The 18645-nt window shown below is 37.8% G+C and overlaps 1 protein-coding gene across 3 annotated transcripts in view; it reads left to right on the plus strand.

The window, feature by feature from the left end:
- The window catches only part of LOC132326371 (uncharacterized), a 57473-nt gene extending 39331 nt beyond the window's left edge, over window positions 1–18142 (plus strand). For 2 of the 3 annotated variants that reach the window (XM_059844428.1, XM_059844429.1), the window contains exons 16-20: window positions 3822–3933; window positions 8634–8717; window positions 10256–10379; window positions 15246–15336; window positions 16277–18142. In XM_059844428.1, the coding sequence (XP_059700411.1) occupies window positions 3822–3933; window positions 8634–8717; window positions 10256–10379; window positions 15246–15336; window positions 16277–16351 (486 nt within the window). In that variant the 3' untranslated portion in view covers window positions 16352–18142. Of the gene's footprint in view, window positions 1–3821; window positions 3934–8633; window positions 8718–9327; window positions 9368–10255; window positions 10386–15245; window positions 15337–16276 lie in introns of those variants that run through there. The other variant, XM_059844430.1, reaches the window with a different exon arrangement.
- Window positions 18143–18645: the final 503 nt, after the last annotated feature.

Here is an 18645-nt window from a genome sequence, read left to right on the forward strand (position 1 = left end):
CTCTTTGTAATCTGATAGGGGCACTGCTATGCTGTCAGCAAAATGCAATGTGTCCTATCTATCACTCTTGTCCTGCAGTAATATTGAGGATTATAATGGGGTGTGATTCAAGTCCTTTTTTCAAAATTCTAGCTGTGTTTTAAAAACTATCGTCCAGCAAGAGATTACAGAGTGAGCATGGTATGAATGAACTGATTTTCTAAATTAGAAGTTCAGTTACAAAGAGTCTAGTTACTCTAGATCAGCATTTGACCTAAAACTAAAAAAAAATCCATAAGCAGATTATGAGTTATGTTAACATTGCCACAGTGGGTTCTTTTCTTTTGTGTTAGGTAACACCTTTCTGGGTGTCATTTTGGATTCAACGTCTTGTTTGTTGTTTCCACTGCTTTTATGCAATTGTACTGATTTTACAGTTCAAATAGTAGTTGTTTTCCATGGGTGCTTTGAAAGTAAAACTTTTACATAGGGAGAAATTGCAGCAAACCTACTGAAGGCAAGTCACTATTAGTTATTATTTACGGACAATCTTAAGAAAGAGTGCTGAGTAGAGTTATTTTGCATTTGCTGACAACTGAGCACTAATAACTGCTGCAGCTAAGTTCATTTATATTGTTTTGTTCTGGAAGTTTAACTTGATTATGTCTGAATCTTTCATACCGGGAGTCCTCCAATACAGATGAAATGAATGCCGTTATTCACTTCCATCCCACTTCTTCATGTCCTGTCAGTGGTCCCACGGGTAGAACTGAAGGGTAGCCTGCTGTGTGTGTACTTTATACATCCTTCCTCTTGATCAAAAGGATGGTTCCTGTTAAAAGCTGAGATACTGGTCCATATATATATATATATATCGGGGAGCAAGAATTTTTTTTTTTCCCTGTGTTGTTGGAGGTGTTGAGCCACTTGATCCACGGTTGGGGCCTCTGTGCCTCTCCAGGTCATTGCTGCCAATCACTTGGGATACAGTGATGATGTGCTGCACACAAATTGCTGTCCTGTGGGTCACGGGAATTGGGCTTCAGCTGGATCTCACCTGACTAATCTGCACATTAGTTAGGTCACGATAAATCATTTCTAGCATGGCTAATTCTTTAAAGAACTGGATACTTCCCTGCATTGCAGTGCTCTTATGTGGATGACATACAGCATTTTCCTTGACGGGATACCTTTCCTTTGGATCATCTAGTCCAGACTTCACTGCCATAGCAGGGATACCTCCCACTAGACCAGGTTGTTCAAGGCCTTAACCAGGCTTTGAACACCTCCAGGGATGGAACAACCCTAACTTCCCTGGGCAGTTTGTTCCAGTGTTTCACCACCCCCACAGTGAAAAATTTCCTCCTAATATCTAACCTAAATTTCCCCTTTTTCAATTTGTACCCATTACCCTTGTCCTGTCACTACAGTTCTTGACAAAGAGCTTCCATGTAGGCCCCTTCAGATACTGGTAGGCTGCTATGAGGTCTCCCACAACCTTCTCTTCTCCAGGCTCCCTCAGTCTGTAGGGAAGGTGCTCCTGTCCTTTTATGAAGCTCACGGTCTCCTCTGGACTTGCTCCAGCAGGTCTGTGTCCTTCATATTTTGGGGACACCATCACTGTACACAATGCTCCAGGTGGGGTGTCACAAGAGCAGAGTGGAGGGGGAGAATCACCTCCTGCAGCTGACTGGCCACACTCCTTTTGATGCAGCTCAGTATTTGGTTGACTTTCAGGGCTGTAAACGTACACTGATGGGTTGAGTTTTCCATCAACCATCATCCCCAAGTCTTTCTCTGCAGGACTGATCTCTGAGAAATAGTCTAAACAGCTGTTTAAACAAGACCTGGAACACATTCACAAGATGTGAGGCAACAGTGTGCCCAGGAAGGCCAATGGCATCCTGTCCTGTGTCAACCAGAGTGTGGCCGGCAGGACCAGGGCAGTGGTCATTCCCCTGTATGCAGCACTGGTGAGGCCACATCTCGAGTTATGTGTCCAGTTCTGGGCCCCTCAGTTTAGGAAGGACTTTGAGGTGCTGGAGCACGTTCAGAGAAGCTGGCAAAGCTAGTGAATGATCTCACGAGAAGCAAGCTGAGGGAGCTGTGGTTGTTTAGCCTGGGGAATAGGAGGTTCAGGGGAGACCTTATCACACACCACAACTACCTGAGAGGAGGTGGAGTCACCATACCTGGAGGTGTTTTAAGGAAAGACTTGATGTGGCACTTAGGTTTACTTGACATGGTGGTGTTGGATCATAGGTTGGACTTGATGATCTCAGAGGTCTTTCCCAATCTAATTGATTCTGTGAAGACATAATGATAGGAACATGCTACTTTGAGCATCCCAGGATGTATAAAAATCTCAAGATCTATTGTAATTAGCCTGGAGGATAAGGGGAAGAATAAAGGAAGTGTGTCCCCTCCATGGTCTGAGTTTCCAGAGAAAAAAGGTAAAAGGTATAATTATCAATGGTTGCTGATAGATGACTCCCAAGTACAGGGATGACAGCAATGCTGAGTGCAAATACCAGATTAGATTCACAAACAGTAATTATATCATATAATTAGCCAGTGTTACAAAGTACAGCTTGATAACCTCAGCCCAGTTTCCATGGGTGATAAACCTCCTAACAGAGAGCACATACTGCAAGTAAGGTGGTACATAATTGAACTTAAGGAACAAACACATCAACTTGGTGAGCAAATAAGTCATTGTGGCCAGTGGCTATTAAACTAATACAACGAATGCTTGTAAGAAATTTGTTCTAACATATGCTAGTCAGATCTGTTGTTACCTCAACCCATTAAGCCCCATGCTGGGCATGAAAAAGGCCTGTCAGGGTTTATTCCCAGCTGGCAATTAAGTGCCACTCAGCCACTTTCACTTCCTTCTTCCCCAGTATAATAGGGAGAAGAATTGGGAAAATGGTGAAATTTACACTACGCAAGTTGAGATAAGAACAGTTTAATAATTATAACAAAGCAGTAGTTGTTGGTATTTTTAAAAAAGGGAGGTGGCAAAAAATAAGAGGGGAATAAAACCCAAGAAAGACAAGTGATGCCCTGTAGTGTCCCTCCACCCACCGACCAATGCCCAGCCTGTGCCTCAGCAGAGCTCAGCAGCTCCCAGCCAACTCCCAACTCTTCCCATTTATGTACTGGGCATGATGCTCTTTGGTGTGGAATATCCCTCTGGCCAGTTCCAGTTCAGGTCAGCTGTCCTGGCCATGCTCCCTCCCAGCTCTCTGTGCACCTGCTTGCTGGCAGAGCATGGGAAACAGAAAAGTCCTTGACTTAGAGTCTAGTCTAAGTGTTTCTACTGAGCAACAACCAAGCCCAAAATTCCTGTACTGATGTATTTTTTTAGCAGCTTTTGCAAAATATATTTGAAGATGAACACAGAATGCAGAGAGAAGTTTCCCTACAATACAGACAGTATCATTAAGAAGAGAAGGGGGTTGCATCATGGAAAAGATGGAAACGTTCAAGTTTTGGGATTCAGCTGTCAAGAGTTGTGACACAAAGTTCCATATACTGCAGTGTTGCAGTATATAGAGTGAGATGGAAAGAGATTTGCCTTCCTTTAAAAAATACCAAACTGGATGAATAATTCCTTTGGGGTTTTTAATACCATTTTTTTCTCTAAGCAAAGATTTCTTTTAGGTTTATAATGAATAATTATTGTTTTGTCGCCTTTCAAAAGGGAGCAATGGAGCCTTGTCCGTAAAGCTATTACTAGAAATCTACTAGATCAGTACTTAATTAGGAATATACTTTATTTATTCACATTGTAATGGATTTCTGATTTCACTGTTTGAAAATCTGTGTTCTTTGTACAGATCAACCTATTTTTAAATGGGCAGCATGTTGAGATATTTGAGGAGGATCTCACATTTACATCAGATGAGGTGGTTTCGTTTGATCTACCCAAGATTAGCAGTGAATTGAAAGGTATGTTCATCTTTGTACTTGTGAATTTATCATTTGCTATCTTTGTCCAGGTAAATTGTGTTGGATTTGGTCTGTGAAATAAATTTTGCCTCCTTATGTGATACATTTTTATGGCGGTTGCAAAACAAACTGTTTTCTTGGAAGTGTCATGCATTATTTGAGACTATTAACAAGTATGCAAGTAAATTTTTATTAAAAACCTCTAAGCCTTAAACACAACTGAAGATCATGTAAAGCTGACTTGAAATTGAAATGTGATTTCAAAGTACACTGTAACGTTAGTTTTTGTGAATCCTGGGAATACTTTGGTTTATCTTACATCAAAATAGCGTTGAGAATAGAGGACAGACTAACAGAATGACTTACAGACTCACAGCTCTTAGATAATTAAAATTCCCTCCTGTTCCATATAGCAGCCTTCACAAAATCAACAAGGGTACTGGTGACTTTAAAAGAAACCATACTGGGTTTCTCATAATCCCATGTGATAGTTGCTGTGTTGCTGCTAGACTTGTCTAACCAAATTCTCTGAGAAAGAAAAGAGCCTTGAGAAGGGCTAACCAGTGAGCTGAATGGAGCAGGTCAGGATGTCTGCAATGAAAAGGAAGTGTTAAGTCAGAGTTGCTCATACAAGCAATTATTGAGAGTGCTGGACACCTGAAAATTTTTGTTATTTCTAATGGCTGAACTATATACAGTATTTCTTAAAGTACAGCATGCTCCATCATTCCCTTTTGGTCCGAACAGTTTTCATTATCTTATTTCTGCTCACCGGAGAACTGAGAGAATTAATTTAAAGCTGTGGCTAGGTATTTGAAAATCTCAATCAGGTGACTCTACCTAAAAATTGCAAGTTAGAAAAATTTCTGAAAATAATACTGATGGTGAAAGAGTAATTCAGGTATTAAAGTCTGTGTATACTTAAAAAATTAATGCTCTTAAGGCATTTATATGTTAAGATTTACTCTGGATTCCAGATAAAGGTGGGGCAGTGTTTTCTCAAAGCTAGCAGTAGAACAGTGTAACAACTAATATGAGCTAGTAGGGAATGTTTGTATCACATAGAGAAATTTCGAAATACATACATGACTTTGTGTTTATTGCCATTTGAAAGCCACTGATAGTGGATGCCTGATTGCCGTGCATGTGATTATTTTCCCCACCTATTCAAACATCTCTTCAATAGAATGATTTATGCTGTGTGGAAACAATTTGAAGTCTTAAGTAGGTTTTGGCTCTTACATCTGTTGGAAATCTGATGTCTCACCAGCATCTCTCAGCTCCCTGGGAGTTCTCAGGAGGGAAGCGTGGTCTGATGGTATACACCATCAGACTGTGCAAGTTAAGGAATAGGAAGTCATTGTTTTGTTTAATGAAAGGGTTAGCAAAAGTCCTGGGTTTGGGTTTTTTTTGAGGTGACTATAGTGCTAAATATGGGAGAAGCAAAAAACTGTTGGACTCCCTACTGTCTTTTTATAACTTGGGAAAACTTTCAGAGGTGCCTGACACCAGCAGTTAACTACTGAATTCTTCAGGCTTTCGTTCAGGCAAAACCCCAGAGAGAGACAGCAGAACTTGTCCGGTTGTTTCCCCTGACAAGCATCTCTAAACTTTTGCCCTTGGTTGTTAATATAAACGTTTTCTGCATGTGACTAAATACTTACCTACTTCTGTGGCTTAATGTAGGACAGCATGGATGAGAAAGACAAATGGGTTAGACTGTAAAAGGAATAGCTTCTGCTAAAGCATTTTCTGTAAGCATTTAGAGAGGAAAGTATTTTTCTTAGTTTCATGGTTATCTCAAGGGTGAGGGACTGTTAGTTGTCGTTGAATAGATAAGAGAAATATGTGAAAATGGATTTAAAATATGTGCTAGATGTGCTTCTGGGAGGGTGGAATTTGTATTTACCATTTTCCCTAGCTTTGAAGGGAATTCTTTTGTAGATTTGTTTAAGATGTTTATTAAATGAAAACAATTTTCTGATAAACAGATCATGAAAGATAAATCAATTAGGGTAATAATAAATGAGAATACCAGAAACACTGACTTGAACTGGTTTTGTTTAAAGGGAGATTGTCAGAGACTGTGTAAAACATCTGATGGAGAAAAGATTCTGTAGCTTATGCAATTTAGATATTGTCGAATTTCAGCCTTTAATAAAGCACCATATTTTGTCTTGAATTGTATATTGAATGAAATTACTAAAATGAATGTGATTTCTCTAGCGTATGAAGTGTGGTAGTCTTGTCCAAAACGAGCAATGAGCTTTAGGTGGACTTTCAGATCCGCTCTCAATGGAGATGTTTAATCACAAATAATATTCCCCAATTAAATAAATACACCCTTAAATATTTTCTGCCACATTTCATGGCACATTTCTGCTTGCAGGTGAATGTGGAAAAGACTGTGAGCTTCAAGCTCAAAACAAACCTGCTGTGTTCCTCTTTTTCACCGTATGCTTTAACTTCTTCAAATTTCATTTTACTGTGAGTTTCTACCACTGAGGAGCTGATGTGCCAGACCAAACTGTAATCACTCTTTCAGCTCACCTTTTACAGTGACCCAGTATATATTATAAAACTCTAGGTTTTAATAAAAGCAGTTCAGTGCTGGTAAGTTGTTTGGGCAGATTGTGGGAAGATTTTCTGATGCAAGTGTGCCAGTAGGAGAGGTTGCTGTGGAGAGCCCCTAGTTCTTCATTATATTTTCCTTGTTATTGCCACTCACATGTGCCAGCAGGGCTCCTCTTGTGAATGCTGACTGATCTCCTTCAACCAAACACAGATACACTGTACAAATTATGTGTCATGTCATGCTAAGGCATTTTTGTTATCCAGTATATCTCCAAATGGACTTGGGGGATCTGTCAGTTGCCACTGCCACAGACAGGGTCAGTGAAAACTGCAGCCAGTAGTTGGACATAGCTTCTCTCCTACCCAGGTCAGCCTGGCTCACCTGGCTCAGTCTTTCTCAGCAATTTAGCAATTTTCTGTGGGCAGGAAGGAGTTGAAGGTAAGGATAATTAGGCTAGGGCTGGGTTTACCTGATCACCTGATGCAGTTCACAGACTACATATCTACTCGTGCCTGTGTAGTAGGTGCACTGTGCTCTAAGTGATGCCTCAGGCCAGCATTTGGAGCATAAGATCTTTAATACTTGGTCTCCTACTCCCTAAAATTAAAACAAAATTTAAAAAGGAAAAATAAAAATCAACCCAAATAGTTTGGTATTCTCAGCAGAAGCAATAATAGTACAAATAGGACAGACTGGTGTATTTTCACATTGCACTGTGCCTTGCAACTTGAAGTTAGTTAAGCATAATTGAATTACAAGACCTTGTTTTAATTCTTTTAAATTCAGGACATTTGTGACTTGCTGCTTCTGGCTGCCATCAGCAGTTGCACCAGAAGCTGCCACAACACAGGAAGGCTGTCACTTCCCTGCCCTCCATATTCCCCCTGCTGGTGTCCAAGGAGCAGAGAGAGGGGGAAAACTGCCACTTGTGTCCAGAAGGATGGAAAAAAAGACAGGAAGGGGACAGAGGAGAGAAGGACTGAGGGATGAGTTTACTGTGAGTCAGGAATGGAGGTCAGTCTGTTGTTGATGGTGAGGTTGAAAAGCCAAGGAGTCCAGGAGAGTTCATACGGCCATAGGAAAGTTGGATCAGAAGCAAAACTGACTGAAAATTACTTGATTTTTTTCTGCCTAAAGCTTGGATATAGCCCATGCTTCAAGTTTCAGTGTTATGCTGTGATCAATGAATACCTCAAACTCATTAGCAAAGCGGGTACATCATCTCTCACTTTAGAGAACAGGAGGTAGATGGTGACAGCCTACTACTCATCATCAACAATTGCAAGAGTTCTGTGCTATGTAACCTCAGGTGTATACTGTGTGAATCTCACAATAGTAAATTTCTGGATTTGGACAGGACTGGGTTCGCTTTTTTTTGATACATAGATGGATAAAATATTTCATATCAGCTTCATTCAGTGAAGTGCAACAACCTCCATGTTCTTGAACATCCAATACTCAGACATCGACAAGTTAGAAAATCAAGACTGGCTTCCTAGAAAGCATACATTTTTAAATCTAATACTAAGATATTTACAAAACTAGTAACTTGAAAAAGAAATCTTCGATTTCTTCTGTACAGCTGGATAAGAAGCTGTATAGTGTAAATGCAAGTGAGAGATGCGTTGTCTTGAAAAGGAATTTGTTACTCTTTTCTACAGGCATTAGCAGATAATTCTGTAAATCTGATCAATCAGGCCAGGAGCAACTGCAGGTATTTTCCTCCTGCACTGGAGGCAGGGATCTGTGTCTTAAGGGGACAAAAGTTACTGGCTAGTCAGGAAAAGACAAGCAGCTGCTATCTTTCTTTCAGAGGTCCTGCATTGCTAAGGCCAAGATAGAAGTCATATTGAGGGGTCATGGAAGAGGGCATGCCTGGTACAGCATTTGGCTGTAAAAAAGTAAAAGGGATTTGGGAGATGGAGCAGGAGGGATCAGCTTCCTAATGTTGGCCCCCCTGTCTTGTCTCTTTTTCTGTAGGTGCTCCTGTGAGAAGGAGGATTGGAAATGTTTTCAGAGTACTGCAAACAGTGCAAAAGACGTGCACTTCAACTGACAGTTATTCCTTCAAAATGTACAATTATTTGTAGCACCATTAAAATGAATTCATTTTTATGTTGTACAGATCTGCCAAGTGGTCCACATACTTACCGCTTAGAAGATCTTGCCTATACTAGAAGTGGAGACAAAGGCAATTCTGCAAACATAGGTATTTTTCTTTCTTTTGCTTTCTGAAGTGATGTAACATTTTCACATAGGAGTTACATATCAAGTGCTAGTCCTAATTTGTTTAAACATCACCTGACCTTTTTTTAATTGTGCTGAAACAAATGAGAATATGTATTGAATATGGATTTACTAATGAAATATCTGTAGTCTTCTGATAAGCAGCTGTTGTGATCTGAGGTACTAAGAAAAAATACTAGCATGTCATACTAAAAAGAGAGGTTTTTGTTTAGGGTTGGAAAGTTGAGCTCCCAGAAGTTAAGAAATGCCTTTTTAAAGTTTCTTTTACACATCAGTTGCTGGTCCTTCATGTAGGTATGTTACCAATAATATAATTTCTTGGTTGTCTGATCTTGTATATTATTTTCATACATTAATTTTGTAACATGTCTGTGGCTAAAACATTGACAGTATTAGGAAATACTAAAGTTGTTCTCATATGTACAAGAATGTTTTTATTATATTGCTAATGCAAATGGTATATTTCAGTGTGCAGTCTCTTTGCATTTATTGTGCTGCTTCTTGCATTGTTTAATAATTCCTTCTATTCCTTACTTCTGCATGCAACAATTGGCTCTCTTACTTGTTGGAAGATGAGAGCGTGTGGTGTTCAAAGCTCAGTATGAATTAAAGGTGCGTTTGGGATTTGATTTGCTATTAGCTGTCATGCTAAAACTGATGAATTTTCTTCATTTGTATTCAGGAATATAGTTTTCTTGTCCTTGTTTGTGAAACTATTTTTTTTGGGTTCAAGAATGAAGCAATGTTGATTTTTTTTTTTCTTTTTCCTATTTTTTCTTTTTCTTTCTCCATGATTGACCACTGTTGCAGTGTAGCATTGCCAAGTCATGAATGATGTATATATAATAGACTGCTTCAGATACAAAGACACTGCTACTTTTCTAAGGAACAACACTAACAACAACAAACTTAACCTCTAATTTAAGTCCAGATAGAAAGGTCACAGTGATACAAAGCTGTTTTCCTGATCCTGCTCTGGAACCTCAGCTTCAGCATAAAATTAGCTGAAGCTTATCAAGCATATTTACAGCAGTAAAAATGTAATTGCAATTTGTCATACTTACATCAAGATCCCGTGCAAGAGGTGGGGCAAGGACCAAACCTTTGGTCACTGATCATTCCTTGTTGTGGTTAATTGTGATTACTTGAATATCTAAGTCTTGCAAACCATTTAAGGGAAGAGAATTGCCTGTGGGTTGTTTGTTGTGATGTTGTTGTTCTTTAGGTGTCTTTTTGGTGGCAGGGACTGTTCGCAGCAGAAAAAAGCCCAGTGGTCACTTAGTGGTAACTTAGCATTCTTTGGTGTCATGCTCCACCCTACATCTCTACTGACAGAGGGAGAGCTGTCATACTGTTGTGTTTTTTATTCAGGAGCTCATTAAAGGGGATCCATACGTACAGTTTCAGTTAAGCGGAGGACCTCAGATTGGTTTTGAAAGGATAAATACAAATTGGTTTTAACAGTTCCTATGTCATCTAATGCCAGTTAATGCCTAACAGGTGTGATAGCACGGCATCCCCTCTACTATCCATACCTAAAGAAAACTTTAACTGCTCAAGCCCTGGAGAATTACTTTCAACACCTTCTAGAGCATGAGAAACCAGAAGAAGAACTGGTAACAAGGTGAGTAGCTTGCTGCGCAGCCCACAGTTGTATGGTAGATACATGATGGTATCAGAAATTATCTTAAAATATGTTAATATAAATATTGTGAGATGATATTTATTTTCTTTGCGTTTTTTAAGGTATCTTCCTTTGCCTTTTTAAATAACAATTTGAGCATAGTCACTGAGAAAGAACATGAACTTTGGCCTCTCTCAAAGCTGGACAAAGGCTGTGAATCCGTTTAGTGAAGGCATTTAAATTCTCAGAATTATCATAGTAGTGTTGGGGCTGTTCCTTTGTTTTGTTCCAGTACAGAATGTCTTTACCAACTAGAAATAGCTTCCAGTGCCCTTTGAGAAATTTATCTTTCCACTGGTTTTGCACCATTTGGGAACTGCAGGAGCCTTAGTAACTGAAGCTTCCCAAGCCTTTGAGCCAGTGCTGAACTGAGAGTTAGAAATCTGTAAAACACTACCTGAAATACATTCACACAGCCACTGTAGTCTGCAGCCCAAACTTACCTGATGATCCATCAGAAATGGGCCTCATACTGTCCCTGTTTCTGCAAAGCATTTTAATATTTATGAAGTTCATTCACTTTAGATGAAGTCCCTCTAGTACTTCACTCTCTCCCACTTTTGTGCCATATATACCAAGCCAGAATTTAAAGAAAAAACATAGCTAATTTCTCTTAAAATCTGAAAGAGAATACATCCTAAACAGGACACTTTTATGTGATACTCACCCACTAAAGAATATTCTCTGCCAGCAGATAAGATATGTAATATTCTATTTTTGTGGTATGGCTGATGCTCAGGGCCCTTCCTGGGGACTGAATGAAACATACACTGCTCTTGTTGTAGCATGAGGTGATGAAGCTCACTCTCCTAAGGATGTCCAGTAAAACAGTCAACAGATTTTTAAACCTTTTTATCTCTTTGAAAATAAGTAAAAGCTGAATACTGCCACAAAACATTCAGTCTTCTAAAACAGGTTTTGATACAAAGTCAGTTATGCTGCACATAAGGAGATTTTGCTAAAATCCTTTATGTATTTCCATGGGTAGTGGATAAACTATTGGCTGTCTTTTTGTTTGTTCAGAAAGCTTGAGTCAGAAAGGTACAGCTAAAAGCTCAGACAGAGCTTGGAGTTATTTTAACCCCTGATCTTTGAATTTTTAGTGCTGGTTTTGTCTTCGTAAGCATCTCAGTGCAGATCTCACTCGTGTTTCATAGGTGCTAACAAATCTATGTATCTAATAAATTGTGATATTAAGAATTGTAATTGAATTTCCTCAGAAACAGAGCAGAGACAAGAAGAAATAAACAATGTCATTCCTCCTAATGATAGCTCTAGAAATGGATTCATTGCCATTCCTTAATGCTGTTCATGTTCATAAATAGAAGTAGAAATTTGCTCTCTTTGGATGTTGCCAAATTAGTTTGATTAATTAGATTATCTGTTTGTGGTTTTGGCTTCCTTTAATGATAATGGAGCTCTGTGAGTGAATTGGAAAGCTACTGGGGAAAAAGAATAAAACCTTTTGTGGAAATATTTAGGATTATAAGGATTATGCTCATGTGCTTCAGATTGTGTAGTTTCTTTTTTAATTACTTGTTTATTTTTTAGTTTTAACTGTCATTAAAAAAAGAGTTGTCTTACTGTCTGATTTTTCCTTCATTTCCTTTATTTAAATGGTAAGTAGTTAAAAATTATGTATTAGTTTTGCTGCTATAAACATACCAACTATGGCTCTTACTCACTACAGAACAGTCTGTTAACCAGCTGCCTTTCGTGCTTTCTCACTAGAGGCATTAAATAGGTGTACTAAACAGAGAAAAGATGGGATTATTTTGGTAGAGGACGCTGAAAACTCATGAATTTCCAGATCTGCAGGTAAAATAATAGAAAAAAGATGGTCTTTCAATCCTCAGGTGATTGCTCCCCACAGTAGAGTGCTGGAGTACATTCTTAACAGATCCAAGTATCTGAAGATGCAGAAAAGGAAACTTTCTGTGCAGTGGTACTAGGTCAGTCATTTAAGAAGGACAGTAAAACTATCCTGTAAGATTTTGCTATTTTCATCTTCTAAAATGTGGTATATGTAATGTTTTGAGAACATTTCAATGCCCAGAAATATTAAAAAATTGATGGCTGATTTCTTCCTATGCAATATTTTCACCAACAGCTGAAGAACAAGGAATGTGGATGCTGATCCTTCTAGATGGCTTTTTCTTATATACATTTGTTAGGAAAAATAACTATTTCTCTACAGTATCTCTCATATGCCAACATTTCTTTAAGCCTGTGGACTTAGCTTCTGCTTTCCTGTGATGAAAAGAATCAGGTCTTTTCTTTGATTTAAATGCAATAAATAATTTTATGTCATTATTATTTCCATGCTTTTTAATGGGAGATTCACCAGAAGACCTTACTTCTCTGATACTATGGACAGCACTTTAAAGAAAGTAGTTAAGCAGGCACTCCATTGTGCATAAGCATAGGAATTCAGCTAGAAAAGTGAATATTCCTTGTCTTACTGGTTTTTGTCACAGATACAGTATTCTTTGAAAGGTTTATTTGTTTTCTGTGGTTTTAAAAGCAGCTCTTAATTAAATGTTTTAAGTTGTACAATTAGTTTTTTTTTTTCCTTTAGATCTCAGTTAATTAAGCTTAAATTGTTTAATTATGCTGAGTGAATGCCTGCCAGCATTTTGGTCAATGTATTGTTGCTGCTTAAGACTATTCTAATTGTTATAGTGGTTTTTCTTCCTTTTATTGTGCACTTTATATTCTTTGTGGAAATATTTTGGATGCTCAGATGCTACAGACAAGCCTTAAAATAGTGAAGATGGTGGCCATCATACATTATTTTGTAATTCTCATTTTAGCTAGATTACCCCACTGTAAATCTTTTCTCAAAGTAAATAGAATGAATAAGCCATGTGATAGTGTTCCAAATTAAGATTTGTTACTTGTATTACGTATTTCCTCTGCCAAAATTCCTGCAGAAAGTGAAATTAAGTTCTTCCACTTATTTGTTTCTGCATTTATATGCTCTTCAGTTTTTCTCCTGATTTGTTTTTCCTGATTGATTTTCATGACACTTCATTTGAGAGAAGAGATATTAGGAATCAAAATTCCATCAGTCTAGTTCTTGAGAAGACCTCTTCCAGTTGGGAAATTCTTTGCTTCCTGGAAATCTTTGCCAGCTTTTCAGATTAAAATTCATAGTGTAGTGCTTTGCTTTGGTAGATCTCCGGCTTTCGTGGTATGTGGTGATTGGCAATTTTTATTTAGTTTTTCAGAAAATTTGGTGGGCTTGTGCTATATAGTTGATTATGGTATTAAATTTAGTAAATTAGGTAGGTAACTTATTGTAGAATTGCTTTAGTATTCATATTTTCGTTGTCTTTCCTGACTTCCCAGTGGATTTGTCTTTAAGCATGATAATGGTGCCTGTCAACTAGTTTTTGAGAAAGGGTAACAGAACACTGACACCAATTTTTTTTCTTAATAACAACTAGTAATACTAACACTTAAGAAGAGTGTGGTAATGAAAAAGTTGAAGGAACTCATTAAAACTTTTTGCCTGGGAGACAGACATGGACACTCCAATGACTTCTTGCTTTCTAGAACAAGAACTGAAGTGTTTGCCAGACTGCTCAGCAGAATCATCTCTTTCCACAAGAGGTTTAGGTCATCTGCCCAAGATAAAAGGGCAGACAGGGCTGTGAGCACCTGCAACAGCCATGGTTTTCACAGTGCTCAAAAGGAGCTGAAAGAGATAAACATCAAAGTGACAAAATCAGCAGTGTAAGAGCGCTGCAAGAAATTGCACCTATATTAGGGGAAAGATATAAAGAATCTGTCCCAAACAAATGAAGAGCGGGTAGGTGACTAAAGCAAAATAAGTGATGTTGGAGGAAGCAGGATTTAAATTGGATATCATCTTTCTCTGTTAATTCCTCATGGCTTGATGATACTCTGATTTAAATTCTTTTCTATGGAATTAAGGCAAAGCTATCAGGTACTTGGATGAAGAAAATATTGGAGGAAAGCAAAACCAAAGAAAACCAACAATAGAAAGAAGATGACAAAACACTGCAAGGAGAGGCAAATGGAAATATACTGTAGACCTATTTATGGAATTTGAAACAATAGGAAACCACAGAGCCATTTGCCAAACTTCTACTGAAGTTTCCAAATTGGAACTGCACCAGTCAAAAGCAAGGATGGAAAAATGCTTACAGTGGCGATGGAACAGAAACGTAGGTCTGTCACACTAAAATAAAGTTTTATCTGAACAAAGTACATGGCTCCAGGAAAGCTCTGATTTGAATTTGCCATTAAGTTATCTGTTCGTCGTAAGAGTTGTTGTAGTGACTCACAGAGGTTTCTCAGGAATGAAGAGGGTGTCTTTCCAATTAGCTGGCAGCATTTGTTAGCAAAAGTGAGTTCCAGGAATTAAGTGATTGTACTTTTCAGTATCACAACTAGGAGCTAATACAAATACTTTCTTTTGCCCATCGTGTTGTCCGAGTTCATACTGGATCTTCAACCTGTGGCTTGCAGATACCAACTTTAACTCACAGAAAGAACTCTAGAAACAGCCCTATTAGAAATTGGTGATTTTTGAATAGAGGAGAATGATTACCTTATGGTCCCGCTTTAAAACTGTTAAGGGCTGGTAATTTGGAGTAAGAGGAAGGAACAAGAAGGTAGGTAAGGCCTTGTGTTACTCTTGTTACCTTTTGGACTTGACTTGGCAGTGGGTTACGATCAAAAGGATGAAAATTTTGCATGCAGGTTTTTGTTTGATGTTTTCTACATGTGTTTCTTCCAAAATCTGCTGAGAAATGATGTGCAGTTTTTATTTTACAGATACGAGTTGCCAGGAATCCATGGATTAAATTTTGTTCTGAAGAATTCTCTTGGTGGTGGTGGTTTAGCATCCCTAAGAAGTGACCCACAGGCATGTATCAAAGCAATCATTTTAATGTAGTCATCTTTTATGGGTCTCTTCATAAGCAGCTTTTGGGCTGAAACTGTGAGGTTTGGGGTTTGACTCCACTTCCTTTTAATTTTCTGTTAATAGATACTGTCTGTTTAATTTTGTAAGGTTTGAAAACAACATAGGAAGGTAGAAGGTGGATTTGGAATATATGGTGAAAAAGCTGTGTACTAATGAGAGAGCACATCATAAAGAGCATTACTGATTTGAAGACTAGCAGTTTTTTGATGCATCAGCAAAATTAGTTTATCGGAAACTAATTTCAGAATTTAATATCAGAAACTTTTTTCTCATTTTGAAAAATGCAGATTTACTAGACAGTTCTGATTGTTCCCTAGTATTTACAGGAACCATGCTATAGGACAATTCCTCATTTAGCCTATGCCTTCTGTAGTTAAAATACTGATAAATAATGTATATAAACATCGAAAGCAGATGGATATGAGGTCTTCTGTGTTGATGATTTTATGTGAATCTGAAAGTAAGATTTTTTTTTTGCAAATTTATTAAATATTTAAAACACCTAAACCTGAAGATTGGCTCTTGAGCAATGCTATGGCTTACATAGCTGTGCTCATAGGCTCAGAAATACTCAGAAATGCTCATGTGCATGTAATCTCAGCATAGTCAAGACTGCTCACAAAGTGAGGTGATGCTATGTATGAATAGATAGAATTGAACCCCAAATGAATTTATTTTAGCACTAGGTACCAAATAAATGGAAGAAACTGTTCAATCTATTCAGATTTGGATACTTATAAACTCAAGAAATTTAGAATAAATTCTCACCCTGATTATAGGAAAAATACTCATATGAAACCATTAAAAAACCAACTTTTTTTAAAAAGATGGTATATTTAGATAGCAAAATAAAATGTTGGTTTGTATCTTTTTCTTGCAGGGTAAAGCACTTGGACAGATGCTGTTGGATTTCCAGATTAAAAATGTTCCTGATTTAAAATCACTGATAGAATAACAGGTGTTTCATTATATATATGCTTTTAGCACTAAGTGGTATAAAAACATGTTATAAACAAGAACTGGCTTCTTGAATGAGATTTTTATTTTTTTTTAAGGTTAAAGAGTAGAAATTTGACAGTTATTTCTAACAGGTTTAGCTATATGGCACAGAGTGGCAAATGTTTTGAGTAATACCAGACTAATAGCTTTGTCTGTGCCTGATAACATTTCCTGTCTAGATAATACAGTGGATGAAGAATCAGTTTATTTACTGAAAAATAGAATTAATCAAATTGCAACATAACATTTAATTATGAGACAAGATAATCTTTATTTCAAGATGGAAATTACCTCCTGTTCCGTCCATCTCTCTTTTCCTTCTCTCATCTTTTATTTGAAAACCGCTGGGACTGCTGTCCTGTCAGCTGTGCCTGTCCTGTGCAGTGAGTGAGGCTGGGTAACCTGCTCTGCACTGCTGGGGAGGCAGCACTGTCTGGTACTGGGGAACAGTTTTCCCTGCTGGGCAATAAAGAAAAGTAATAATTGGTACTGTTATACAGTGACTGGTCATAAATGCTGACCTTTGGTGGTGATCCACCAAACTTCCAGCACTTTGTCTGGTTAATGACAGACTTTTTTATTGCATTTTCCAATATCTTTTACTAATTAATCCTTCAGTTGAAAGCACTGAGTAGTAGTAAATTGCAGATATTAGTGTGGTAATAAATTTGAAGAGGAGGAAAGGGGAGTCTGCTTCCTCACTCCTTCTTCTGGTGGTGCAATCCTGGCAGGGGTTAAGCAGGGCTGGGTGGTTTTGTTCCAGGGCTATTAAATCCTTGATTTGTGCAGCAGAGTCATGCCTGGATTAAGTTTATTTGATGGTCATTTGCATTGCCCTTCCCACAAAAAGGTGTCTTCTGCTGTGAAGGAAAACCATGTTGAATGCAGTGTACTCTTTCTTCTGACTTCCAGTTATCACCTCTGCATGTACCTTCCTGCACAATATGATTAACATGTTCAAATTGGGATACTTCTGAACCTCTTCATCTCATTAAGAAGAGATTTAAAAATCTGTATCAAATTACTGGCACAATAGCAAGGTGGAAATTCTGATAACTGTATTTTCTCTGCAGAAGCCGTAAAAATATTATTTCACGTGTTCAGGCATTTTATATTCAGAATTAATCTTTTTGTTTATTTTGGGGAGATTGTATTAATTGTTTAGTGCTGACAAAATGAGGCATTACAAATAGACAAAATTATGGAAATAAGTACTTTTTTAATTGTCACCAAATCTATCTGTTATTTCCTAAATTTCCAGTGCTATCACTCTTACTAATTTCCTAGCCTCTTGCTTACTAATGAGGACTATGCAGTGAATTGTTCCCACATTTTCTGTGGTTTTGTTCATTTAAATTGAAGGCATCATAAATGAATGCCTTATCCATCTAAACACTTACTGCCTGAGCAAGTCATAGGTACTGTCCATGTGTACAACATGATTGTCAGGTTGTAAAAAGTTATTACCTCATTGCAGAAAAATAGCCAAATTAATAACTTCAAAGGGGAAAAGGCATGCAGGTTTTATTATGTTTACAGTCATTGTTTGTTAGAAAACTCTCCTTAATAATTTGGAAGCCTACTGAGAGAAGTAAAAAAGAAAAAGTGGTAGACCTCAGTAGCAAACCTAGAAGTTTAAAAAGACTACAGTAAATTTTTGCCGTTCACCCAATATGCTGCTTAAGTGACTCTGGAAATGTGTACGCAATGTGTTTCTGAATAAAAGTGAACATTTATCAAGTATAAATTTGTTTTAGTTGTTTATGTGGTTTCTTCTATTGGGAGAGAGTCATACTTAGCTCAGAGGTTCTTTGTTTGGAGTTGTTTCACTTGCCTGCAATTTCATGCAGTGTCTTGCATGGTTCCCTTCCTTGTTCAGATTTTTCTGTTCTGTCCCTAGTCTTTGTTTATACAAAAACCAAAAAAGTAAATGATACTGTTTGCTGGAGAGCTGATCACTTACAGCTCTGTAATGGAAGCTGTAATTTGCTGAAAGGAATGGTGTGATGTTCAAATGGATTGGATATGGGAATACAAAGGTGTTTATTTTTTATTTCTGGAGTAGCCCTTTTGGATGTTATTAAACTATCTTTCACAAGCATGTTTTCTGTCCATTATTTCTTTCAGCACACCAGCTTAAACCAAATGGCTTTGCTTTTCAGATACTTTTCTTGCAAATTATATCCTCCAAAACCCCCTATCCAAAGATATTACACTTCCTGAATATCTTAACATGTTTTGAATTCATGA

The sequence above is a fragment of the Haemorhous mexicanus genome, chromosome 4 (genome assembly GCF_027477595.1).
Source record: "Haemorhous mexicanus isolate bHaeMex1 chromosome 4, bHaeMex1.pri, whole genome shotgun sequence".
NCBI classification, from domain to species: domain Eukaryota; kingdom Metazoa; phylum Chordata; class Aves; order Passeriformes; family Fringillidae; genus Haemorhous; species Haemorhous mexicanus.